This window comes from Erpetoichthys calabaricus, chromosome 2 (genome assembly GCF_900747795.2).
Source record: "Erpetoichthys calabaricus chromosome 2, fErpCal1.3, whole genome shotgun sequence".
Classification (NCBI taxonomy): domain Eukaryota; kingdom Metazoa; phylum Chordata; class Cladistia; order Polypteriformes; family Polypteridae; genus Erpetoichthys; species Erpetoichthys calabaricus.
The window spans coordinates 121,131,666-121,159,303 of NC_041395.2; the positions used below are offsets into that span (position 1 = coordinate 121,131,666).

The 27,638-nt window shown below is 37.1% G+C and overlaps 1 protein-coding gene across 1 annotated transcript in view; it reads left to right on the plus strand.

Annotated features, from left to right (window-relative positions):
• The window catches only part of smc4 (structural maintenance of chromosomes 4), a 56,921-nt gene that overhangs the window by 17,671 nt on the left and 11,612 nt on the right, over positions 1 to 27,638 (plus strand). The window contains exons 12-21 of the mRNA XM_028794454.2: positions 4,569 to 4,754; positions 5,010 to 5,171; positions 5,534 to 5,759; positions 5,957 to 6,036; positions 13,284 to 13,436; positions 13,557 to 13,683; positions 17,169 to 17,358; positions 17,658 to 17,802; positions 24,659 to 24,832; positions 26,622 to 26,804. Coding sequence (XP_028650287.1) covers positions 4,569 to 4,754; positions 5,010 to 5,171; positions 5,534 to 5,759; positions 5,957 to 6,036; positions 13,284 to 13,436; positions 13,557 to 13,683; positions 17,169 to 17,358; positions 17,658 to 17,802; positions 24,659 to 24,832; positions 26,622 to 26,804 — 1,626 coding nt within the window. The remainder of the gene's footprint in view (positions 1 to 4,568; positions 4,755 to 5,009; positions 5,172 to 5,533; positions 5,760 to 5,956; positions 6,037 to 13,283; positions 13,437 to 13,556; positions 13,684 to 17,168; positions 17,359 to 17,657; positions 17,803 to 24,658; positions 24,833 to 26,621; positions 26,805 to 27,638) is intronic.

The following is a 27,638-nucleotide window of genomic DNA, read 5'->3' on the forward strand; positions in this document are numbered from 1 at the left end:
CAAGGTGCTTTACATGCAGCACTTTATGGCTCATGCACTAACGCAGCCTTCACAAAAATGGAATTTTCTGTGCATGGAAAATGACTTGATCATAAAGAAAAGTGGAATCGGGGAGCTTGATACGCCTGTAATGAATAAACTGTATGAAACACATTCAAATTAAAAAAAATTCACGATTTCTTAAACAGGTTAAACGGAGTCGCTACATTTAGTTCTCTGTGCCCTGCCCCTCTGCTCCGCTCTGTGCCTTTCAACAGGAGCAAAAGACATGAAAGCCGTTGCCCATCCAAATTGTATTTAAGCTATGGCCATATATATATTTTGGAAGGTGAATCATGTGTGCCGAATAGCCTGATTTAATAATATGCAGTGTGTGTGCTGATAGTCAAAGAACAAAATACAGGATTAAACTTAACAGGATTGTTTTCCTTCTTTATAGATTCAGCAAAGATAAAGCACATGTACTCTTAATGTTTTATTTTGACTTTCTGTTGGGAAATACGTGTCAAGCCAGGAATTTCAGAAAGACCTCTGTTGGTTGAGGTAGCTGTGTATATATGCTTTCCTTACACTGAAAATGCTGTATTACATGACAATGTTAAAGCCATTATAACAGTAAGTGGAACATCAGAAATATGGCAGTTATTTCCCATTACTTTTAATGAGAAAGGAAGCAAATTTTTGTTTGCTATGATGAATATGTAATAGTTTTATAACAGCAAGTCAGGGATCTCAGGGTGGAGAGTGAAACCTGAACAAGATCAGAACCAAAACAATACTTCTAGGGTGCTGGAAATATGTTTAAAACCTGTTGTCAGTATACCCGTTAATCAAAAGTAGAGCATTGTGGTTAGTGCTGGGCGGTATACCGGTTCATACCGAAAACTGTTTTTTATTTTTTTAATGATATGGATTTTTCTTATACCGCAACACCGGTTTAAATTGCCTAAATGACATTCGGAACGTGGCGCAGCGGGAAACTGTTCAAGTGGGGACCTTTTTCACTGCTACACTGCTAAACACAGATTTGTTGCACTAGGGCTCTTTTTCACTGCTATACCACCAAATAGTGGGCGGTAGCATAGGTATGCCGCGCAGTGAAAATGGACAGAGAGCCGAAAAAAAGCAGTCACATCTGTCGCCTGGAGATGCTTTAGTTTTAAAAGGTCAGATGTGTAAATACTGTTTCTATACTACTGGATAATACTGCAAGCCAAGTTGTACTTGTTTTATTTGTTTTCAATACAGCGTAATGTACCTGGGTACTGTGTAATAGTGTGACGACATTTTGACTTTATTCTCGACATTTCCACTTTAATCTTGATGCTTATGACGAGAATATATTCTTTTGACTTTATTCTCGTAATGTGTCATTAAAGCAGAACATCGTAAACTAAACTTCATAAAATGAATATTTAATTTACTAGATTTTCTCAAACCCCGTCATAAGTTATATAGCACATTAAATGCTTTGTGTTAAGTGATTCGTTAAGAGATGGGCACAACTCTGAATGGATGGCATAATTAAACATGTATAATGAAGATATTTTTAAAGTTCTGAACACTCCGTGGGCTAAGTTTATAACTAGTTTTAATTTCACAAAGACGTTTATCGTGTGGCGATTGGTTATGTGGTTATGTGGTGAAAGAAAAAGGAAGGATAGGAACTGGGGTTTTGGTAGCCTACGTCAGATAGAGACGGCATACATGCAATAAAGATAGCCCGCTCAGAAGAACATGCATTGAATTCTGTGTTCGTGTCTCCGACCAGCAGATCACAAACCCAACATTTACACAATATTTAAGTTAAACCTATGCGATAGCTATTCATACATCCAGTTTTTTGGAGCCTCGTCACACCTGCCATAAAGTTCTCTACACTGAACATACACCTGGGGACCCCTTACTACGAGGGAGCAGCACTACCGCCTCACTACCGTGCATGTGTAATACCTGCTTTAATGCATTTCATCATGAAAATGATATCAAGTATTTATCTTAGCATTCTAAATTTTCAGAAAGCAGGAATATCATGAAGTGAATGGATTCTGTATGGTGATCGCTTAAGAAGCGTAGTGATTAACCACTGGGTCGGGGAACGTAACACAAAGCATTTAATGTGCTGCATTAATTTATGACGGGGTAAATTAAGTAATTGATTAAACATTGATTTTAGGAAGAAGTTTAGTTTACGACATTCTACTTTAATTATGAAGTAAACTATGAGAATAAAGTGGAAATGTCGACTTTAATCTCGACATAAACGGCGAGAATAAAGTGAAAATGTTGACTTTGTTCTCGACATATAGTTTGTTTTTTTCTTCCCAGTATAGCTTAGCTTGAAGCAAGGTCCATATTAATGCAGTTTGCCTAAATGATGGTTCAGCTGGTAAAGATGTCATCACCAAGTTGCACTTGTTGTATTTTATTTTAATTTGGTGAATACTGTGTAATGCACCTGGGCTTGAAGTCTTTGAAGTAATAGTGCAACTATCAGTAATAATACTATTATTTATTTTATTGTTATTATTTATTAGTTTAAATATTATGCAGTTTAATGATGATAAAGTTGTTTAAAAAGTCACTTTAACGTGTCAGTGGACAGAGATTGTTAACATTAACAGAAAGTGTAGTTGGTTTACAAAAAATATTTACTATTTATTCCTTTTCTAAGACACATTTGGTGCAATACAATTTTTGACAAGCACTTCTGGATATTTTACTAAGTCTAAATGCCTCTTTGTATGGTTGAAAATATGTTGTCAAAATTAGTTTGTTTTTACAAAATTTGTTCAATAAAAAGGTTCTATATTTTGACTGCATCTGTCATGCAATGTGATACCTTCTCCATTAGTGCCACCCCCTTGAAAACTATCACTTTATGGGGCAATGCAAAACTGTATTAATACTTGTGTGCACATTTAAAATGTTTTTTTTTTTGTACAATGTACAATACTCTTGACAGTGGAATAGGTTATTCTTAGCCACATTTTCCACTGCAATTACTGACTAACATCCACTCATGCATGGGGAAAAAAATACCGTCGAATACCGTGAAACCGGGATAATTTAGAAAAATACTGTGATATAGAATTTTGGTCATACTGCCCACCCCTAATTGTGGTATGAAAATCTTTCCATGGTAATGAGTAAAAATTGTAAAAACACTGGCAGTCATGTGCAAAACACACGCAAAATACAAAGTATTGCAGTATAGTAACATGAAGCTGAAATTAGCAAGGTTTAAAATACGACCACTTGTTTACAGTTGAATGTAGGCGTTTGCCTTTGAATAAGATTTTTTTTTTTTTTTAGATTAGAATTCTATTTGAATAGTGATGTTCATTCTGACAGTCCTAGTTCATACACATAGCTTGTAAAGAATGATGCACAATATGTAAGAGTGAGTACTGATTTTGGAGTATTGTCCCCCACCCTGTCTTTTCTGCATATGGCTGTTTTAAGTATCACTTGTGTTAAATACATGAGGCTTTTGAAGGGGCGAACAGGAATGCAGTCAGGAGGAGAATTAAATTTTGCAGAATTAGCCGGGAGCAGGATCAAGAAATTGGTTCCATACAGTTTGCATTTGTGGACCATTGTAACTGCAAATGTTTGTCTTTAACAGTTTTTCATTTAATAAAGACCGGAGTCTAGTTAAATTAGGCTGCTGTTTGTCAATTTTCTGAAATCACAAATAGGTATGCTAAATTTTTACATGAATTTAGAATCTGTTCTTTTTTTTTTTTCTCCGTTTTTTTAATGTACTTATCTAACGTTTTTCTTAATTCTAAACACACAAATGAACTTGACACTGGAATAGCTGCTCACCTTTAGCATTCAGTGGCATTTGGATGTGCATTTGTACTGCTTGTCACTAAAGATACAGTTAAGGTAGCAAATGACAAGATGGCTTAAGACGAGTATGATTAAACAGTATCATTTAAAACTATGGCAGAAAATGCAGCTTTCTGAATTTAATTTGCAGAAATTTTCACATGATTGCAGAAATTTTCACACGATTACATTTTTCTGCAAACTAAGATGGAGCAAAAATGGCTTGTTAATTAAACAGTTATGTAAATTTAAATAAAGACTGATGCATTGATAAACTGAATAGATCAGAAGGGTGCTCCAGCATGGAATACAGTTGTACGAGAATGATCACTGCATAATGTATTAGCTGGCACAAATTGTCTTTTAGGACTCAATGACCCATTTCACAGATATTGAGAGGCAGGAAGAAAACATTGTATAGCAGATTTAATTTGCTCTTCAGATAAGTATTTTCCAGTGAAATTGGCAGTATTTGTCCATTTATATGAAGACAATTTGATAGTGGGCGAGGGGTATTGCTATATCTGATATCACTTGACATGTACATATACATGATAAAATCAGTTGTTTTAACATAACATCTGGTAGCATCCAAAGCCATTGTTTGGTAGTCAAGGGAAATTATGCACTGTGTGCCATTAAAGCTGTCTTGTTTCCTTTAATATAGCTTATTTAATATGTTTTACAGTGTGGATGTATATTTCAGCTCATATTTCATCTGTTTCCATTAGGCAGAAGAAGAATTAAATCAGGTTATGAAAAATGATAGTCAAATGAGAGAAAGTGTGACAAAACTTCGCCAGAAGGTGGAAGAAGCTAAAACTTCCTTTTCCTTAAACCGCAGCCGTGGAAATGTTCTTTGTTCCTTAATGCAACAAAAGAAGAGTGGACAAATTCATGGAATATTTGGAAGATTGGTACATTTCTTTCCTTTTTTGCCAGTTGTTAAATAAAATACAAAAGTTTTCGAGGCAGTTTCTTGCTTTTTGTGGCTGTAGACCTTAATTTTTATATCATAAATACGTATTTACTTTCTATGAATGCATTGTATAACTTCTGTATTAGTTTTCAAATATGTTTTAGCTTCTTTCTTTGAACAAATTATAACTTTTTATATAGTTTACACCACAAATGACTTTCTCACAATGTTAATTTTTTTTTAATGTTTTCAGGGAGACCTTGGAGCAATAGATGAGAAGTATGATGTTGCTATATCATCAAGTTGTGGAGCTCTGGATAGTATTCTTGTTGATACTATTGATACTGCTCAAATTTGTGTGAATTTCCTCAAAAATCAAAAAGTGGGTGTTGCTACATTTATTGGTCTGGATAAGGTAATTTAATTATTTGATACTTCAATGTTGCCTTCTTAAATGCTAGCTAACAGTGTTTCTGCCATGATTGATATTCTTAACACAGGACTGAGAGATGAAGCTCAAATGATAATGCTTGCTCTTTAAGGTTTAAAAATTAGGGTTAGGAGCTATTGTTTGAGTAACCTCAGGAAAAAATCACTTATCTAAGGTGAAATCATTAATTGTAATTTACTCATTTTATTATAATTAATCCTTATTTTGATACTTTAATTGAACAGATGTAGAACTTTACATAAATGTCTTTTAAAATATTCTATTAAATACATTAGGCTTGTTTCAAGTACACATTTCAAGAATTATTTTTTTTTTTCTTTAAATAGATGAAAGTTTGGGAAAAAAACATTGGAAAGATTCAGACCCCAGAAAATGTTCCAAGACTTTTTGATATCATTAAAGTACAATATAAGGAATATATGCCTGCATTTTATTTCGCTTTGCGCGATACTCTTGTGTGTAATAACTTGGAGCATGCCACTCGGTTGGCCTTTCAGAAAGATAAACGATGGCGAGTTGTTACATTATTGGGACAGATCATAGAGCAAACTGGTAAGTATTTTAATACTAGTGTATTTATTTCCATGCTGTATAACATTTAGGTGTATGCAGAAGTGTACCCTGTGATGGACTGTTTCATGTAGAATTAACTTCCGTTTCCTGTAGCCGTGTAATGGGTCAAAGGATGGATGGATGTGTGATGAGAAAATTCACTTCAATTTGAGTAATTTCTCAGTACTGTTGTGTAGGCACTATGACTGGTGGTGGAGGCAGAGTAATGAAGGGAAGAATGGGATCATCATTGGTGTATGAAGTTTCACAGGAAGAAGTAAGTGTTCACTATTTTATGTGCATATTTTTTACTTGAATATCTCCCAAGTTCACCACAATGACTTTCTGTATTGGCTGAATTATCTAAAAGGCATTTCTCTACTTTAAACACCATGCTATAGATGTGATTATCTGCACCAGTTAGCATTGTTTTATCACAATAGTGGAATTCCTAGTCTCTTTGCTGTAATGCTATAACCAGTGGCTTGTTCCGAAGTAGGTCTCTGCCCTTAGTATAGGCAGTTAACAGGTTACAAATGAGCTCTGTTCCTGCCTACATTTGTAACCTGATTTTTTTTTTTTTTTGGTCCATGAAATGTTTCAAATGATGGTAAAGCAATATTGCTGTACTTTAAATCACAAAACACAAATACTCACAGATATGTACAGTATGTTGATCTTATGCTTAAACAACCTTAATTTTTGAAAATGAACCAGTACCTCATAGAGTTGGGAAATCCATAATAAAGGCACGAAAACCACCACTATCTGTCAAGTGATTCCCTCAACAGTGATGTGCAGGTTTTCCTGGGGGATCACTAACAGTGTGACCTTCTGCTCCAAAGAGTTCTCTCTTTGACAATACAACTGTGAGGTATACTTAGGATGCTGGGAAGTACAAGCAGCTGCTTATGTCTCGGCTAAATGGACAGCGCTCTCTCTCTGGTTGCTTACGAGGGTCCGACTGATAACGATACTGATGCGCAGGCAGTAAAGATGACGGATTACCAATACGTATTGCTATTGTGTTTAAGTATTAGGTTTTCCTGGTAAATTTGAATGAAAAGAAAGTTTTAAGGGGCGGCATGGTGGCGCAGTGGGTAGCGCTGCTGCCTCGCAATTGGGAGACCTGGGTTCGTCTCCCGGGTCCTCCCTGCGTGGAGTTTGCATGTTCTCCCCGTGTCTGTGTGGGTTTCCTCCGGGCGCTCCAGTTTCCTCCCACAGTCCAAAGACATGCAGGTTAGGTGGATTGGCGATTCTAAAATTGGCCCTAGTGTGTGCTTGGTGTGTGGGTGTGTTTGTGTGTGTGTCCTGCGGTGGGTTGGCACCCTGCCCAAGATTGGTTCCCTGCCTTGTGCCCTGTGTTGGCTGGGATTGGCTCCGGCAGACCCCCGTGACCCTGTGTTCGGATTCAGCGGGTTGGATAATGGATGGATGAAGAAAGTTTTAAGCATAGATTTTCAAATGAGCATATTTTAAATTAAAATTTAACATACCATTTTAGCAGGTTTAACTCTCTTAGGGCGGATGTCAACTTTTGTCGACAGGAGGGGTTGAAGGCACATTTTGACAAAAGTCGACATCCAGGGGTAGAGAGCGACAATCAGCTGTTAATGGCAAAAAAACTCACTGTTACGTCACAGGCATTCCCTCTTTGCTTGGAGGAATGTTAGACTCATTGACTCTGCATGTAATCCTTGTGTGTGTGTGTGAGTTACGAAATGTAAACAAAGGCAAGATGACTTCGACATCTCACGAGGGAGTGAAACGATTGCAGAAAAGAAAATACTCAGCAGACGATGTTTTGCGCATTATTGCTGAGTCGGACTCTGATTTATCAGAATCTGATTTTGTTGACAGTGATCAGGAGATTGAGCAAGAGAGTGAGGAACTGGCATCAGCTGATCGGCTGCCAGCTGAGCGCATTTGTGCAGCTGATGCACCTACGGCAAAGTTTGTGTGGGAGGAATACCCAGACATTGATCCATGGGAGCCAGCTGTCTACCGGACTGCACAAGCCAGCATGGCTTGCTGTTGGACACGACAGATTACCAGCTGCTGGACTACTTCAAGCTGCTCTCTCCTGATGCTGCTTTTCAGCTACTGTCAGACGAGACAAACAGGTATGCAGAGCAATTTTTTGAATCGCGGGTGACACTAGCACTGCATTCTCATTTTTCAAAGTGGAAACCCACAACAAAAGACGAGATGAAGGGCTTTGTGGCATTACAAACAGAGATGGGACTAGACTGGTGATATAACTTCAGGGAGCATTGGTCCAAACGTGTTTTGACCCCTGGTGGCTTTGGGCAGGTTATGCCACATGATAGGTACGTGCTGCTGCAAAGTTTTATTCACTTCTGTGATAACCAGGAGCAAATCCCAAGGGGTGAGCCAGGCTATAACTCCATGTACAGTATAAAGTTCAGCCCCTGCTTGACATTGTGGAACCAACATATAAACAATTTTATCAGCCTGGCCGTGGTTTGTCTGTTCATGAATCTATGATAAAAGACGAGGGACGCCTTTTTTTCCGCCAATATATGCCAGACAAGCCCACAAAGTATGGCGTAAAGGATTTTGTATTGGCAGTAGCAAACACTGGTTTCTGCCTGAAAGTAATTACATATACAGGAAAGTATTTCAAAGAGAATTGTCCCTTGACAAGTGAGGTTGTGCTGGAGCTGCTTCGGGGCTATGAACATTTGGGTCATGTTGAGTACATGGACAATTTTTATACATCACCAGAATTGTTCATTGAGCTACAGAGCAGGGGAATTGGAGCTTGTGGCACAGTGAGGTTGAACAGGAGACACAGGCCTTCACAGCTGAAGCCAGACAGGCTGAAGATGAAAAGAGGTGACAATCCGGTTTTCATGCGGGCAGAAAACTTGGTAGCAGTGCCATGGCACGATGTCAAACGGGTGACTTGTCTCTCTATAGTACACACTAACAATATATGTGAGAGAGTGCAGCAACAGACAATTGAAAAGGAGGCACTAGTGCAACACATATATTGTAAGCAGTGCAATGTGGCAAGGCATGCAATTGGCTGCTTTGAGCAATATCATACTTTGCAGGACTTTGCTATGTAACATGTATGTGATATGTATGTGAAATTGTATAGTATGCAGGCTCATACAACATGCAAGACAGTAAACATTTGTCAAAAGTAAATATTTTTTGTTGATTTGATATGTTAAACCATTGCTTTTTTGTTGTTTTATTAAAAAAAAGTTAGTTTTTGCAAAAAATATTCAGCCCTGGGAGAAAATAAATTTAAAAAAAAAAAAAAATTAGCCCTAAAAGAGTTAGTTTTTAAATCACCCCAAAGCACTTTGTGTCAAGTATATACTTCAGGTGCTGTGAGCACAAGTTTGAAATTGTTAAAACCGACTATATTATCTTTATAATCTTTGACTTAAATATGAAGAATAAATTTCATTGAAAAACTTGTCATATACTCTAATTTTAATGATTTGCAGTAAGATGCAGTTTATGGGATTAGTGAATGAATAAATACGTTAGTGCTTACATATGTATCCTTACAGATGGGTACATTAATGAATTCAATTTATCTGCATAAATTGGCATATAATATGTACCATTTAAGGTATATTACTGCTGTTATACAGCCAGGAGTATAATTGCCATAGGATTATCCAGCCTCATTTATTTTTCTTTTTTTGTCTGTTAAATGCTTTACCAGTTTAATTTTAAAAATGGAATGGTATTTTGTGATGGCTGAAAGAGTGCCTGTTTTCTAGGCTAATGAAACATTTTAAATTTGCACATCTCCCACAAACAAAGCAGGTGTACTTGAAAATAAGTGACCAAAAGAAGCGGCAGCATTTGAATGCATTTTAGTAACATAAGCAAAATGAAGGCACTAGTCATCAGTTTGTCAAATTTAATTGACATTTAAAATGGTAAAAAAAAAGAAAAAGAGCTATTTTAGAGCTAAGAAATTTCACTTTTGCTCATGAGCTTAGCTAAAAATCTTAAATGCTGAAAAATGCCAGCCTGTAAATAAAGTGTAAACTTCCTTTTTAATTCTGCAGTTTATTGACTTGTTTATATATATTTTAAAACTGCATTTCGTTCAGCAATAGTCTTTTCTCACACCTTACAAATGACCTCATAATAAAGAAATATTGTCACGGACTGGGACTGGACTCAAACTGTTCCAGTGTTATACTGAAGTGTCACTTACTGCAATCGGGTCCCAATCCAGGTGGGTCCGTTGTGTTGTGGGTGGAGCAACGCACTATTGGTGCATGCTCCCAGCCTTTGTTAAACAGTGCACTTGATGATTTACTTTTCATTTTTAGAGTTCCCTTTTTATCCAAAGAGACTAGGTGCTATTGACACAATCAATTGAAAGACTAAATAATTTTATTTATATGTTTTTAATTATTTCTGTTTTAAATTGTAGCATAGTAAAACATAACCCGTTTCTGACTTATTAGAATTAAACAATGCAATGTATCATTTTAAGTCAATTGGCATTGCACCTCCACCACAATGATAAGATGAAACTAAGTTGGAAAGAGATGTGGTGTTGGGGTTTTGGAAGAAAATATAATCTACTTAATGTTTTATGATTACCTGCACTCTGGTCCCAATCCAGGTGGTTTGTTGTGTGGCAACGTACTATTAGTGCATGCTCCCAATACAACACCTTACTATTCTGGTTTATGATTATCTGCATAATCTGCATGGCTTGTTGTAATTCTCACTGTCACATTTAACTACAAATCTATTTGAATCAGAAGTTGAGGGCAAGGATGCAGTGTTATGATCCCGATACCACCCCACAGGTTGCAGTTATCTTAAGGTCATAAAAAGAAAAATACAAATGTTTCCACGTTAACTTAAAGGCTGAGCCTGTTTATAGGCTGCACAGTCTTGCTGCTAGGTTCTGCCTGTTCCTCTGTGTATTTTTTAACCCCTTCACCGCCCTCTGCCGGATATATCCGGCACCGCTGTTTTAATGCTAACGCCATACTGCCGGAATTATCCGGCACATTTGCCTGTGGTTATATGAATGCCTGGCAAGTAGTATAACTGACGGTTTGGCGTGGGTATTATTACTACGTTGTATTTCGACAAGTCTGTGGTTGTTTTGGCCGGTCATGTGACGTGATTCGCATGTAACAGCTGTGAATATGGCGAAACGTAAACTGACTTCAAGTGAGGCTTTGCAGGCGATTTTGGACAGTTCTGATCATGATTGTAGCAGTTCTGAAGAAGATTTTAGTGACAGTGATGAGCAGCAACGTGCGCTGCATGATATTGTGAATGAAGACGCATCGGATGACGGCGCTGAGTGGGTGTATCCCCAGCATCTCAGCTGGGCTGCTGCCCGTGGTGAACTACCTTTTCTGCATTCGTTTGAGGGAACGTGTGGCTTTATTGTTGATGTAAACAATTACACTGCTGAGCAGTTTTATGAGCTGTTTGTGTCACCTGATTTGATTAGACATTTTGTTCATCAGACAAATCTGTATGCAGCACAGTTTATTGAGAAAAATCCCAATTTACCTCCACATTCCCGTGTTCGTGCTTGGTTTGACACTGATGAAAACGAAATGAAAAAATTCATTGGGATTTTGATGTTGATGGGAATAATCAGAAAACCAGATATTGAGATGTACTGGTCTACAGATCCTATGTATGCAACACCTATTTTTGCAGCTGTCATGACACGTAACCGATTCTCTTTGCTGCTGAAATTCTTTCATTTGAATGACAACAGAAACGAGCCAGATAAGAAAGATCCAAACCGCGACCACTTGTTCAAGCTACGTCCTTTGATTGATCATTTATTTGAAGCATTTCAGTTGCCCTACATGCCAGGACCGTCAGTTGCAGTTGATGAAAGTTTATTGTCGTGGAAGGGCCGCTTACAGTTTCGACAGTATCTACCATTGAAAAGGGCACGGTTTGGTATCAAGATGTTTTGCTTAGCTGAGAATTCAGGTTACATTTATAGATTTCGTGTATACACTGGTAACTTGCACAACATTTAGTGGTCAATACTGCTTGAATAAATGTAAAAAATGTAAAAAAAAATGTAAAAAAGTAAAAAAACAAAAATTGTTCAGATTTCGCCTGGCTTGGGGAATATTTAGGGAGTTGGCGGTTAAAGGGTTAAGGAAGGGTAAAGATGACCAAACACTGGCAGCTCTCTGTGAAACAGAAGCTTTCCACTGTTGACTAATATTAAAACACTAAAATAAAATGTTGTGTGAATTCCTTTTATTACTAATAATTAACATTTATCTTTTCTCGTCTTAGCTGATTAGTGCAGAAGAATATACTAATTTCTGAAACTGTTCTGAAAATTATGATACAGCAAACAAGTTTACCAAAATTAAAAATATATTAACATTGGTGGGGTGGATATGAGCGATGAAGAGAGTAAGGGAGAAAGAGAATGGGAGACTTTGCAGACTTCTTTTGAAAGTTTCAGAAAGAAAAGGACTCGCATGGTACAATGGTGTCTCTTGTAAATATCCGCTAATCTTGGTGCATTGTTCCCAGGCAGTATCCATCCTGGCATGGATTGAGATGGAGCTGTGACCTTGGACCCCAAAGGCAAGAATTGGGACGGGCAGGAAACATTGAATAGGATAACAAGGTCAAGTGAACAAGACAGGAGTGCAGGCTCCCTGCATGAGTGACTTGAGATGGAGGGATCAAACTGAAACACAGCCTAGTGTGGAGACTCTGGTTCAGCTACTGTAAAACTAACAGTCTCATTTAAGGCCCACTATCTTGAACTGCACCCTGATTTTCCCACCCATCACCCCCCCACCCCCACCCCCAAAATCACGTAATAGCTGCTTCTGTAATACACCACCTAAGAAAAGCTGAACTAGTCTATAACTATGCTCATACAGAACTACTGTCATGCAACAACTACAGAACAATTCTAGGTACATTTATTAATAGGCCAACTATTTGAAGCAATATAAAACGCTCAAAAAATCTGAATTTTTTTATTTTAAAGAATATCCATCCTCTCAGGACTGCTGCGGATCTGTAAAACACTGGTGTATCCAGTAGCTGGATTTTTAAAATATTGCTACAGTAGCTTGTTTGCTATAAAAAACAATGTATGTTTATTAGATATTCAAGATGGCTTTTGATGTTCTTTGTGTTGCATATAAACAGCAGAGGAAAAAATAGTTTAAATTAAATTTAGAGCTTCCTAAGCTGCACCACTTATTGGATTTATGGTCAGCATTCATTTATTCCTTTGAAATAACTCTTCCTACACAATCTTAATTATTCATATTTTAACATTTAAAAATACATGTAACAAGATCATTAAGCATTATGAAGAACTAATGAAGTGGTATGGTTTACATATTTCTACTGGTTGACCTTGGAGTATGAATTGTTCTGTAACTTATTTTTTGTGCAAAATTTTAAACAATCTAGTTTTATTTGTATGGTTTAGAATTTACTAAAACTACTTTTTCTGTCACTTTCCTTCTCTTCCATTGCATGCAACAGTTGGACAATATGGAGAATGAACTTCAGAAAGACTTTGCAGCTGCAAAGGCATGCCAAGAACAAAAGGTCCATCTTGAAGAAAAAGTTCACACCCTGAGGCAGAATATTCGGGAAATGAAGAACACTTTGGAGAAGTATACTGCTAGCATTCAGGTATTTATATTTTTTCAGTTTAATTAAGTAGGTGTTGTTTGTTTGGGGTCTTTGAATGCCTTTAGATATGTTATTTGTATGTGGGCCTGATTTAGGAGTGTTTTATCTTATTTTTAATAGAGCATGTCTGAGCAAGAGCTTCAGCTGAAGACACAGATGAAAGAGCTAGAAGCAAATGTTGTAGCTGCTGTACCAGACAAAACCAAACAAAAACAACTTGAAACAACAGTGGCAACTCTAAAAAGTGGTATGTATTTGGGGATGCAATATATTCTGATACGGAGAAGGTGAAGCACACTGTGCTTAAATATCGTGTGGTAATGATACATTTTTATCATACTAATTAGAACACTTAACTTGCCACATAACATGGAGCACTACAGAGCTTAAATGGTGACTATAATGTATCAGATATGAAACTTGGGCAGCACAAAGAATGCAACAATTATGTTTTTGCACTGATTATTACATAGAATTGCCTTATACGTTTTCTACAGTAAATATCTAATTGTGCTATTCAACTTAAACACAACTTGAAGGAAGTAATGGCATAAACATGTAATTATTTTACATTAATAGCAAGAGCTTTCAAGGCAGCGTACCAGATCAGTATGGTATCCTCAATCTGCACCGTCTTTGACCTTGCCCTGAAATTCCTCCATGCCTTTGTGAGTTTCCACTTTCAAATAGATAAATGGGAGCAGTTTCAAAGTGTGCAAGGTATGAATTCTACAGATGTGAGATGTTATCATCTGAATTAATCCAAACCTAGCTCAAACGAAGAGGACAAACTGCACATCTCTCCACATATCATGGAAATTTATTATCCTTGTGTAAGCACACCTTTGTTATTACCTTACTGCGATGTGTTTAATTTTGCTTTTGATATCCTTGTACAGAGTTACCTCTATATTGATTGCAATTATCCATCCATTTTCTAAATTACATATTTAGTTCAGGGTTAGAGTTATATCCTTACAGTTTTAATGCTACCAGCAAAAATTGAGTCATTATATGAGAAATTAATAGTGATACTTTTAATGTCCGTACATACTAGAGATGTTGCAAGAACTAATACTTTGTTACCAAGTTGATATGGCAGTTTAGAAAAAGTAATGGTACTAGCTTTTGCGTGGTATTGGTAGTATTAAGTGAAAGTTTTTATTCATGCATGACTGCAACTAGACAAATAACTTTTGAAGGTCACAAAAATACATAAGAAAAATGTACCTAAAAACTCCTCAATAAATATTGTCTCGGTAATGGTATGGCACCGTAAAGGAAAATCATCAGATCAGAGCAATTTCAGTGCACAATTGCAGGAATCATACTTCTTATCTCTCTATTATATAAAAAAAATCTTGGGACAAGACATTTTCAGAGATGGAATTTCACATCCCATGAGACTTTATGCCAAGAGATGAATTTAAAACCTAACAGGTCCAAGTGGGGTTGGAAATAGAAGACAACCCATAGAAGAAGAAAAGACAGAGTAGAAGGCAAAGTAGGAGGTCGTAAAGCGATTCAAAAATGTTGTCACGATACACATGCAAAGCAGGTTAGATATTATGAAAGTACTAAAATTCAAAAGTCTCAAAAAAACTGATAGTAAAGATCACATTAGCGCTAACAAACGAAAATTATTACTTGGTAAAATAACGGAACAGCGAAAAGAGATTGAATATATGGACATAGGTGATATGACAGAGCTACTACAAGTTTAATTTCAAAGAAACCACAATTTGGTCAGGTTTATATTTATGATCACGGAGAAGCGATGCAACATAGAATTGAAAGAGTTAAACGATTGGACATATTAGAAATTCTACAGCCAATAATGGATACAAATCCATACATCCAAAAGTATCACACTTTACACAAAATTTATCTGAAAAACATGGACAAAAGTTTTCTTGGATTTCTATATGAGTCCAAACGCTCGCATCTATAATAAACCAACATGTGATGAATTGTCAGCGATAATAGTTCCGAAAGACAGAGATATCAGAGTTATCAGATATCAGAGTTGATATTCATGTTTATCCAAAAGCACAGCATGAATAATCGCAAGCAGCAGATCCGGGAAATGTCTAGCGCTTAGGCCCACTCAGGGGTTGGCAAGCAGGGGACAGAGCCCCCTAGTTATTTTAAAAAGACAAGACCAACACACGGGCTTTTGTTATTGCTACATTTATCCCATTACAGGGCTAGTTCTCAAAAAGATTTGTGCATGTTTTGAGAGCAGAATAATGTGATCAATCAGATATGAGTTAATATTAATTTAACTTGTAGCATCACAGAATTGTCAGAGGAAACTAAACAATAGCACAATAAAATCCTAATAAGAATTATGTAACTTATCCCCCGGGCAAAAAAATTGGGACGAATTTCAACATCTGAATTACAAACTTTAGTTTTAATTGCAACATATCCCTTTTACACCATTTCTCATTTACATAGATAACCAGTCCCACTCCTGTTTTTTTTTTTTTTTTTTCTTTTCCCCATACCTGGTTTGTCTTGTTGTATAAGATGAAATTCGTCTTGTAGTGTCTAGTTGATCAGGTTTAAGCAAGCTATCTGTAAAACTCTAAATGCCAAAGTACTTGTTTGTTCCTTGACCATCTATAAGAGCAGAAAGTTCATCAATCATATATGACGGCGATTGAACAATGCCGATTATAATTATTGGCAGACTAGTTCTAAAACTTCTTCACCTTGATTATACTTTCATGCCAGCATGTCACCATCTCTGTCTTCAGACATCATCTCCTGCTGTTAAGTGAACCAGAGTAAGGGATGTGGCACAAATGTGTAACAAAAAAATCAGGAGTGGTCTCCCCTAGACTTACTCATATACTCGGATATGGGGATGGATATTTGAGGAGTAAACCGCAAGACAATGATTATATTTTTATATCCTGTACATTAAAGAACCATCAACATCAAATCAAATTAATATATTGAACAATTATTATAAAAGTAAAGTTGAAAAAATCGGACTCAGCAGCTGCATGAAGAAAAGGTAAAGTATCACTTCTGTTAATGGAAATAGCCCAAAAATTGATAGAAATCTATGTTTTGTGCCTAATACTTGTATGCAAAATTTGGTTGACCTAAGTGAAAGCTTACTCAAGTTATGTTTACACACACACAGACATAATTCCAAAAATTGTATTGTCGGACTCCGGGAGGCCTAAAACATCGAGATTTATCAAAATCTCAAATGGAATTTTTGGAGGATTCCAATACTTTCCCTATACTTTGTATTCGAGAAAGTAAAAAGGTGTTCATCTAGTAAACATGATTTGGCAATTTCTCTATTACATATACACTACACATTTTCATATAATTTAAACAAAGTAATACAAGCATCTTTTGATTTGTGATTTTACTACTTAAGTTTTTAACTGGAATTTTATATTTTAATATAAAAAAAATTGGGCAAAACATAATGAGAGGAGAAACCAGTCTTCTTCCAGATTTATGGCACTTTAAGTAGTATTTTATATTGTATGTGTTTACGTGGATCATTAGTGAGATATTGACTATTCCCATTATAACAATGGTTAGTTTCTTTTAATCATGTCATCTAATACAGTGGAGTAATACAAAACCAGTGGCACATTTACTAAAGTGAATCATATTTTATCTTCAAAGGTTTTGAGAAAACTTGTTATGTAGATTGTAGACCTGTATTTATGTTAATTAACAATTTGTTTTTTCTTGCAGATTTTGAGAATGCTGCTGCCAAAGCTAGTAAAGTTGAAGCAGAAGTCAAAAGACTCCATAAGCTCATTGTTGATATCAATAACCACAAGTGCAAAGCCCAGCAGGATAAATTGGATGAAGTCAATAAAGAAATAGATGAAAGTACATCTGTAATAACCAAGGCACAGGTTGCTATTAAGACTGCTGGAAGGTACTAACACAAAATTTTGATTAGTTTGTTTTCATCTCTACCATTAATTTTTTGATTTTTTTTATAGTCGATGTAGCCATACAACAGTAGATCATTTCAGTTTAATATGGAATCTGTTAATTACTTTTTAAAACAATGGTTTTTAATTAACGTGCATTTTAGTGTCATTGAAATATACAGTATGAATCCTGGTGAATAAAATACAAGATATTAAATATTATGTTTGAATCTTCAATGTTCAATTTTGTTTTGTGGTATGTTTTGAATGTATGAATGTTCATAGATCTATTTGCTTGCAGAAATTTTAAGAAAGCTGAAGATACAGTTGTTCGCACAAATCAGGAGATTGTTGACTGTGATAAATCAATAGAGGAATTTACACAGTCTTTAAAAAAGCTTGAAGATGAGGCTACAGTCATTATGAATGAATGTAAAGAGGCTGAAGTAAGTAACTGAATAATTTCAATTTATACATTCTTTTGCATCAACATAAGTAAGCTTTTATGTGGTTTTTTTTTTTTATTTAAACTATTTTCTTTTCCAGTATTCTATGCAAAAATTTAAGTGTAAATGAGTACGATTTATAAATCATGCCCACTACTATGAGAAAGTTTTAGAGAAGTAAACATGCATGATAAGTTTGTGCATTATGTAATAAACCACTAAGTGACCATTGTTAAAATAGATTTTATGTAGTAGTTTTAATAATTTGTGAGCAGCTAAAATAACTTTTTATTTTGCAATGTATTGTGTAGGGCAGGGGTGTCAAACTCCAGGCTTGGAGGGCCGCAGTGGCTGCAGGTTTTCATTCTGACCCTTTTCCTAATCAGTGACCAGTTTTCACTGCTAATTAACTCCTTTTCCCTTCATTTTAATAGCCCTGTTTTTAAGGATTCAATCCTCTGAATTGATTTGTTTCTTCATGAAATGGCAGCCAAATAGAAATGAGACATGAAACGAGCCAACAGATGAGCAGCTAAACTGGGATTTCAAACTCAAACCAATTTCACTCCAACCAATCTTATTAATGAGAAGCTGATTCTTGCTGTTAATTTAGTCCGTTATTTAATTTTGTGGCCTGTTGCTCTCATTCTGCCACAGCAGACATTTCCAAAACTGTTGATTTTCTGTTCATCAAAATGTTTTGGTGACCTGAGAGATCAAACTTACCAAGACCTTCACTTTTCTTTATTTTCAGATACTGTGTGAACGGGCACAGGTGAGCTGGTCATTGGCAGCTCGTTGTCTCATTATTGTTTGGCTGCTAATTAAAAAAAAGACACAACTAAGGGCCTGAGTCAAGTTAGTTAAAACTAAAGCAAAAGAAGTTAATTAGCATTAAAAACTGGTCACTAATGAAGAAGATGGTTAGAATGAAAACCTGCAGCCACTGCGGCCTTCCAGGCCTGGAGTTCGACACCCGTGGTGTAGGGAGTAGGGATGGTCACATCAAAAATAATTACTTCAGGGTAACTCAAAATTAAGTTCCAATTAAAATACGGAACTTGTGTTTTTGTTACAAAATTTTCGGTTACAGTTAATTCAGAGGTTTTTTTTTTTGTTTTGTTTTTTTTATTATATTTGTTTGCAGCCAGTCAGTTTGACAGGAGTCTCCAACATGTCGCTCGCGAGCTACCGGTAGCTCGCAACCCCTTTTCCATGTAGCTTGCCAAAGGGTTAATGAATCCTACATAAATTTGTAAACTTGATTAGTCAAATTAGGGGTGGGCGATCATTCCAAAAAAATCATATCACGATCCTTTCAACACAAAATCACGATCCACAATCTGAATTGCAATCTATCTTTTCAATGTGGCATACACTTAAGAGAATATCCGGACTCAAAATCATCAAGTAACACTTTATTTTATATAGCAAACAAAGTTGAATTCAGTTTTTCTCTCGTTCACTAGCTAAGCGGAGTTAAGGAACATGCCCCAAAGCAGGCGAGCGAGTGAGGAAGGCCCCCCTCCCTCCCCTCGGCCCGCTGCGTGTTTCACCGGATTCGCGCAAATAAATTGGCACCGCAAGTTAACTATGATACATAGCGAAATGAGAGAAGTCGCAAAATCAACCGGAATGTTCAAGCAAATTATAGAAAAAAAACCTGATCTAAATCCGTTAAGTAGTTGTTTCGTGAAAAGTGGACAGGCAGACAGAGAGACATTGGATTTTATATATTATATATTGGTAAACCTTCAAAATAATGTGCAGTTAAAGTCTCAACAGCATTCTCAGCATTTCTGGAGCTTAGTAGAGCCAGATAACTATAAGAATCTTCACCAAGCAGCTCTGAAAATGTCTGCTTTGTTTGGGTCTACATACCTCTGTGAGTCTGCCTTTTCTGACATGAATGTCATTAAATCAAAGTTCAGAACAAGACTGACAGATGAACATTTAAATGAATCCATAAGAGTCATCCTAATTGGCTACACTCCACCATACACTTCTCTTGTTGACTCCATGCAGTGCCAGTCATCTCACTAACTAAAAAACACATCACACATGCAACTGGACATGTGAATACTCTTGTGAAGTGAAAGAGTGACCTGTAACAAAATGACAAATGAGTAAATCATATCTGTGTATTTGTAATTACATTGTTTTGTTTTGGCAGCATTCATGGTTTAATTCAATAGTGTAAGATACACTAGAAAATGCATACAGACATACAAAATGCACTTGCAGGTAAACTAAATATTTTCCGTGATGTTTTAATGCAACACGTGAGTTGTGGACACCAACATTTTGTAAATGATCAGGCAAAACAAGCTTATTCAGTTTGTTTGCGTTGAAATAAGCTATGAGAAAATAACGTTAGAAAACATGAGTAGCTCTCAGCCATTTTCATTTTGTAATAGTAGCTCTCAGGGGAAAAAAGTTTGGAGACCCCTGGTTTATGACTTAAAGGTAGATAACACCAGAACGTTAGTCAGTTTTGTTTTTCATTTGATTGAATATTACACATTTTGAAGGTCTGAAAGCAAAATATACTACTTGCACTAGGCAGCAGTTTTAGATGTTCTGCTTGAATGTGGCTTGCATACTTTGTTACAACCTTGGTTTAAATTGTACTTTTATTATAAGAGTACAATTGTTTACAGTGCATCCAGAAAGTATTCACAGCGCATCACTTTTTTCCATATTTTATGTTACAGCCTTATTCCAAAATGGATTAAATTCATTTTTTTCCTCCGAATTCTACACACAACACTCCATAATGACAAAGTGAAAAAAAGTTTACGTGAGGTTTTTCCAAATTTATTAAAAATAAAAAAAATTGAGAAAGCACATGTACATAAATATTCATAGCCTTTGCCATGAAGCTCAAAATTGAGCTCGGGTGCATCCTGTTTCCCCTGATCATCCTTGAGATGTTTCTGCAGCTTAATTGGAGTCCACCTGTGGTAAATTCAGTTGATTGGACGTGATTTGGAAAGGCAAACACCTGTCTATATAAGGTCCCACAGTTGACAGTTCATGTCAGAGCACAAACCAAGCATGAAGTCAAAGGAATTGTCTGTAGACCTCCGAGACAGGATTGTCTTGAGGCACAAATCTGGGGAAGGTTACAGAAAAATTTCTGCTTCTTTGAAGGTCCCAATGAGCACAGTAGCCTCCATCATCCGTAAGTGTAAGAAGTTCGAAACAACCAGGACTCTTCCTAGAGCTGGCCGGCCATCTAAACTGAGCGATCGGGGAAGAAGGGCCTTAGTCAGGGAGGTGACCAAGAACCTGATGGTCACTCTGTCAGAGGTCCTCTGTGGAGAGAGGAGAACATTCCAGAAGGACAACCATCTCTACAGCAATCCACCAATCGGGCCTGTATGGTAGAGTGGCCAGAAGGAAGCCACTCCTTAGTAAAAGGCACATGGAAGCCCGCCTGGAGTTTGCCAAAAGACACCTAAAGGACTCTCAGACCATGAGAAAGAAAATTCTCTGGTCTGATGAGACAAAGATTGAACTCTTTGGTGTGAATGCCAGGCGTCACGTTTGGAGGAAACCAGGCACCACTCATCACCAGGCCAATACCATACCTACAGTGAAGCATCATGCTGTGGGGATGTTTTTCAGCGGCAGGGACTGGGAGACTAGTCAGGATTAAGGGAAAGATGACTGCAGCAATGTACAGAGACATCCTGGATGAAAACCTGCTCCAGAGCACTCTTGACCTCAGACTGGGGCGACGGTTCATCTTTCAGCGGGACAACAACCCAAAGCACACAGCCAAGATATCAAAGGAGTGGCTTCAGGACAACTCTGTGAATGTCCTTGAGTGGCCCAGCCAGAGCCCAGACTTGAATCCGATCTATGGAGAGATCTTAAAATGGCTGTGCACCGACGCTTCCCATCCAACCTGATGGAGCTTGAGAGGTGCTGCAAAGAGAAATGGGCAAAACTGGCCAAGGATAGGTGTGCCAAGCTTGTGGCATCATATTCAAAAAGACTTGAGGCTGTAATTGCTGCCAAAGGTGCATCGACAAAGTATTGAGCAAAGGCTGTGAATTGTGAATACTTTCCGGATGCACTGAATAGTTTTTAAAATACTGGTTAAAGCTGCATAATCCTAGTAAGGCAGCATACTATTCTAAACTGTGTAACAGTCCATTATAGGGTCTTCTCACTCTCATACAGGGATCAAACTTTGAATTTCCTGTCAGTCTTAACACATTTATCCTTTACGATGTGGTAGGAAAATCTTAGTACCTGGAGAAAAACTTCAGCACACAAGGGAAAATGTGCAAAGTCCACCAGACAACAGAGTGTGAGGTTTGACATAAGGGTGCAGGATTTGTGAAGTGGCCGCACTGCGCCACTGTGCTACCTTTTGTCCTCTATGCTTTTTTAGAAATGGTTTATTAATTGTGAGACAATTATTTGTTATTATTTGACATGTCATTAATAGAGACTTGTGAAAAAATGTATGATTATTTGGTGTATTTGTCAAAAGGGCTTGTTTTATGCCCTTTTCCTTTAACTCCAGTTCAGTTTTTTTTTAATAATTCTAAGTAATTTTTTAAAAGATATTTACAGAAAGCATGTTTGTATTTAAACAGACAGTGGAAAAATTTGTCAATACGCTTACAGCTCACCGAGAATATGCTGTATGCCTCCTAAAAAGTGATTCATTAAAAACCAATTGTCCCATGATGTATACCTTCACGTCATTGATATGTTGAGTCAAGCAAATTTTATATTCTAAAATGGCTTGGACACACAAAAGATCATACATGATTGCATTAGAGTGATTTTTTTTTTTTTTTTTAAATTGGTATCACACTCCAATCATGGAATTTGTCATTCAGCCTATTTAAATGGAGTAAAAGCAGTTACTCTGCTGTTTAGTATCATCGTGTGTCCCAGACTGAGCATGGACTAGAGCAATCAAAGGAAAGAGTTGTGTGAGGAAATCAAAGAAAATTATAGACAAGCATGTTAAAGGAAAAGTCTATAGGACCATCTCCAAACACCTTGATGTTCCTGTGATAACAGTTGCAAGTGTTAAGTTAAATGTCTATGGGATTGTAGCAACCTCCTTGGATGTGGCCGCAAGAGGAAAATCAACCCCAGAATAGGAAGAAGGATAGTGAAAATGGTCGATAAAAAGCCAAGGACAACTTCTAGAGCAATGCAGCTAAACTCCAAGGATATCCATTACTTTTTGACCAACAGTAGGCTCAATGGAAGAAGACCCGTGAGCATTCCACTGTTGAAAGAAAAAAAAAATACAAATCTGGACTGGAACTTGCTAAAAAGCATAATGACAAGCAGCAGTGTTTCTGGTAGACATAACTGTAGCTTTTTGACAAATCACATCAGCTTTTTGTCTACAGATGAAAAAATTAAGCTTTCAAAGAAAAGAACATCATACCTACTGTGAACATGGAGGAGGCTCAGTTATGTTTTGGGTCTGCTTTGCTGCCTCTGGCACAGGATGCCTTGTGTCTGCGTAGAGAACAATAAAATGTTAAGACTATCGAGACTTTTTGCAGGAAAAGATACTGCCCAATGTCGGAAAGCTCCGTCTCAGTCACACATCATGTGTTCTCCATTAAGATAATGACCCCAAAACAAGCATCAAAGATTGGTTATGAACAAAATATTGGACTATTCTGAAGTGGCCTTCCCTAATTTGAAACCTATCAAACATTTATGGAATTAACTGAAACATGCTTCAGGCTTGACATAACTGGAGAAAAAATAGAAATGTCTTCAGAAAAAAGATGGCTGCTTATCTGTCACCCTCCCATCCTCTGGGGGGAACAACAGGTACAGCTGTGTAATATTCATACAACACTGATAAGAGAACCCATGGGATTGGATGATGGAGCCCAGGGAGGTGGTGTACAGAGAGAAAAGTAGAGGACCAAGCACAGATACTTGGGGTAGACCTGTGCATGTCTGGTGCACCCCTGACAACTCTTCTCACCAGGACAATGCTATAGGATCTTCCCGAGATGTAGGACTTGGACCATCAGAGAGCAGTCCCAATGATGCCAAGGTCAGAGAAGGTGGCAAGAAGGATGTTCTGGTTGACCATGTCAACAGTGTTTGGGCACTACAAATGCAATAGTTCACATTAATTTTTGTTTTCCGTTTTAAAAGCCAGTTTAATAAGTTTGTCCTGAAGTGCATTACTTGAAGTACGCTGTCCATTAAAAGGGTTGTTAATTGTTATACATTGATTCAATAACATAAACCTATCATTAGTATAGACTGGTGAAATAAAAAAATCTGAAAGTTTTAGATTTTCTATAGTAGGTTAACACTGGATTGCTTATTCAGTGCGTATGCCTATGCAATGAGCTAGATTTCTCATGTTTATTTGTACAGTGTAGTGTGCATTTCATAATGGTATTGTAAAACATAGAAATGATACATTTTAAAGTTTTAAATTTATTATTACATGTGGGTTTCAGATATTGGAACATTTAGCCAAAAAAACGCATTTTTAAATCACTCTAAAGAGATACTTGCATCAGTTCACTGATTAACTTATACTGTATAACATTCAGCCTATGTAACCCAAGGATCACAACTGAAGAATTACGTTGCAGTTTATTTATTAACTAGAACAGCAAGTCCTGCATGTTAATCATTAGGAAACCATTTGTCCCAGTGTTTCCAACTTAACAGATTTGAATTATTGCTATTGCCGCATTAGTTTGAGAAAATTTGCAGATTTTTTTTTTATTATTGGCTTCTCTTATGGTATGTACACTCTGTAATTTAATCTAATTGTTTTAGTTTGTTAGTTTAATGTGATCAAGACTCTGAAGTTATGTTTTAAATTTTTTAGGCTGAATTGCCTGTAATACAGGAAGAACATAAAGCTGCACTTCAGGACATTAAATCGTTGCAAGATGCAGAGCATGCACTTCAGAAAGAAGCTTTGAATATCCGACTAAAAATTGAGCAAATTGAAAGTCGTATTGCAGAGCATCAAACAAAAATAAAACATTGGCAGAAAGAGGTGAGTGAATATATGTATGTATGTGTATATGTACAGTGGGGCAAAAAAAAGTATTTAGTCAGCCTCCAATTGTGCAAGTTCTCCCACTTAAAAAGATGAGAGAGGCCTGTAATTTTCATCATAGGTGTATACCTCAACTATGAGAGACAAAATGAGAAAAAAAAATCCAGAAAATCACATCGTCTGATTTTTTAAGAATTTATTTGCAAAATAAGTATTGGGTCACCTACAAACAAGCAAGATTTCTGGCTCTCACAGACCTGTAACTTCTTCTGTAAGAGGCTCCTCTGTCCTCCACTCGTTATCTGTATTAATGGCACCTGTATGAACTCGTTATCAATATAAAAGACACCTGTCCACAACCTCAAACAGTCACACTCCAAACTCCACTATGATCAAGACCAAAGAGCTGTCAAAGGACACCAGAAACAAAATTGTAGACCTGCACCAGGCTGGGAAGACTGAATCTGCAATAGGTAAGCAGCTTGGTGTGAAGAAATCAACTGTGGGAGCAATTATTAGAAAATGGAAGACATACAAGACCACTGATAATCTCCCTCGATCTGGGGCTCCATGCAAGACCTCACCCCGTGGAGTCAAAATGATCACAAGAACGGTGAGCAAAAATCCCAGAACCACACGGGGGGACCAAGTGAATGACCTGCAGAGAGCTGGGACCAAAGTAACAAAGGCTACCATCAGTAACACACTACGCCGCCAGGGACTGAAATCCTGCAGTGCCAGACGTGTCCCCCCTGCTTAAGCCAGTACATGTGCAGGCCCGTCTGAAGTTTGCTAGAGAGCATTTGGATGATCCAGAAGAGGATTGGGAGAATGTCATATGGTCAGATGAAAAAAATCTACTTGTCGTGTTTGGAGGAGAGAGAATGCGGAGTTGCATCCAAAGAGCGCCATACCTACTGTAAAGAATGGGGTTGGAAGCATCATGCTTTGGGGCTGTTTTTCTGCAAAGGAAGCAGGACGACTGATCCGTGTAAAGGAAAGAATGAATGGGGCCATGTATCGTCAGATTTTGAGTGAAAACCACCTTCCATCAGCAAGGGCATTGAAGATGAAACGTGGCTGGGTCTTTTCAGCATGACAATGATCCCAAACACACCGCCCGGGTAACGAAGGAGTGGCTTCATAAGAAGCATTTCAAGGTCCTGGAGTGGTCTAGCCAGTCTCCAGATCTCAATCCCATAGAAAATCTTTGGAGGGAGTTGAAAGTCTGTGTTGCCCAGTGACAGCCCCAAAACATCACTGCTCTATAGGAGATCTGCATGGAGGAATGGGCCAAAATACCAGCAACAGTGTGTGAAAACCTTGTGAAGACTTACAGAAAACGTTTGACCTCTGTCATTGCCAACAAAGGGTATATAACAAAGTATTGAGATGAACTTTTGTTATTGACCAAATACTTTTTTCCACCATAATTAGCAAATAAATTCTTAAAAAATCAGACAATGTGATTTTCTGGATTTTTTCTTTCTCATTTTGTCTCTCATAGTTGAGGTATACCTATGATGAAAATTACAGCCCTCTCTCATCTTTTTAAGTGGGAGAACTTGCACAATTGATGGCTGACTAAATACTTTTTTGCCCCACTGTGTGTGTGTGTGTATGTGTATGTATGTATATGTGTGTGTGTGTGTGTATATATATATATATATATATATATATGTGTGTGTGTGTGTGTGTGTGTATGTATGTATGTATGTATGTGTGTTTTTGTTAAGATAAAAATCCAAAACACACACATTGTTTTGTAATCTGATATTTCACATAGATGTCCAAGATATCTCTTCATATAATCGATGGCAAGCCTCTTGAAGAACTTAACGTTATGACACAGGAGGAGCTTGAGGCTACTAATGATCCTGTTGCCATAAATAATCAGATTGTACTTCTCGAATCAAAGTGCTTGGAAATGAAACCAAACCTAGGTGCTATTGCAGAATATAAAAAAAAGGTAAGTTTTTTTGCATTTTTTTTATCAGGTTTTTCAGAGGTCAATAACCTGAATTTTGTAATAGCATTTTATAAGTCAGGTTTTACATGAACAATCAAGTTGTTGAAGCTCATATAAATACACTAATTACAGGATTTGTTAGTTCAGTAAACATAGGATACTGGTCATGAGGTTGAATACTTTAGCAAAATGTGTGGTGTATATATAGCGGGGAAAATTAATATTGAACAAGTCAACGTTTTTATATTTGTAATGGGGCTATTGACATGAAATTTTCACCAGATATCAGTAACAACCCAAGTAATCCACACATACAAAGAAATCAAAACAAACAAGTCCATAAATTAAGTTGTGCTTAAAAAAGTGGAATGACACAGGTAAAAAGTAATGAATATATGAAGAAAAGGAGGTGCAAAAAGGCATAGAAAGCCAAGAAACCAGCTGAAATCTGTCAGTATTTAGAAAGCAATCCTGCCCCCTATTAGTGCAAATTAATATCAGCTGGTTTAGTCCTAATTGATGGCCTATAAAAAGGTTTATCATTACCAAGATGTCACACAAGAAGCATCTCAAGATGAGTAAAAGCAAAGAGCTCTCTCAAGACCTTAACTATCTTATTGTTGCAAAACATACGTCTGCAACCAATGTCACCAAGATTTCTAAACTTCCGAATGTTCCAGTGACCACCGTTGGGGCCATAATCCAGAAGTGGAAAGAACATCATTTCACCATAAACTGGCCATGACCAGGTGCTCCTCACCAAGATTTCTGACAGAGGAGTCAAAAGAAAAATCAGAGTGGTCCAAGAGCCAAGGACCACTCGCCAAGAGCTTC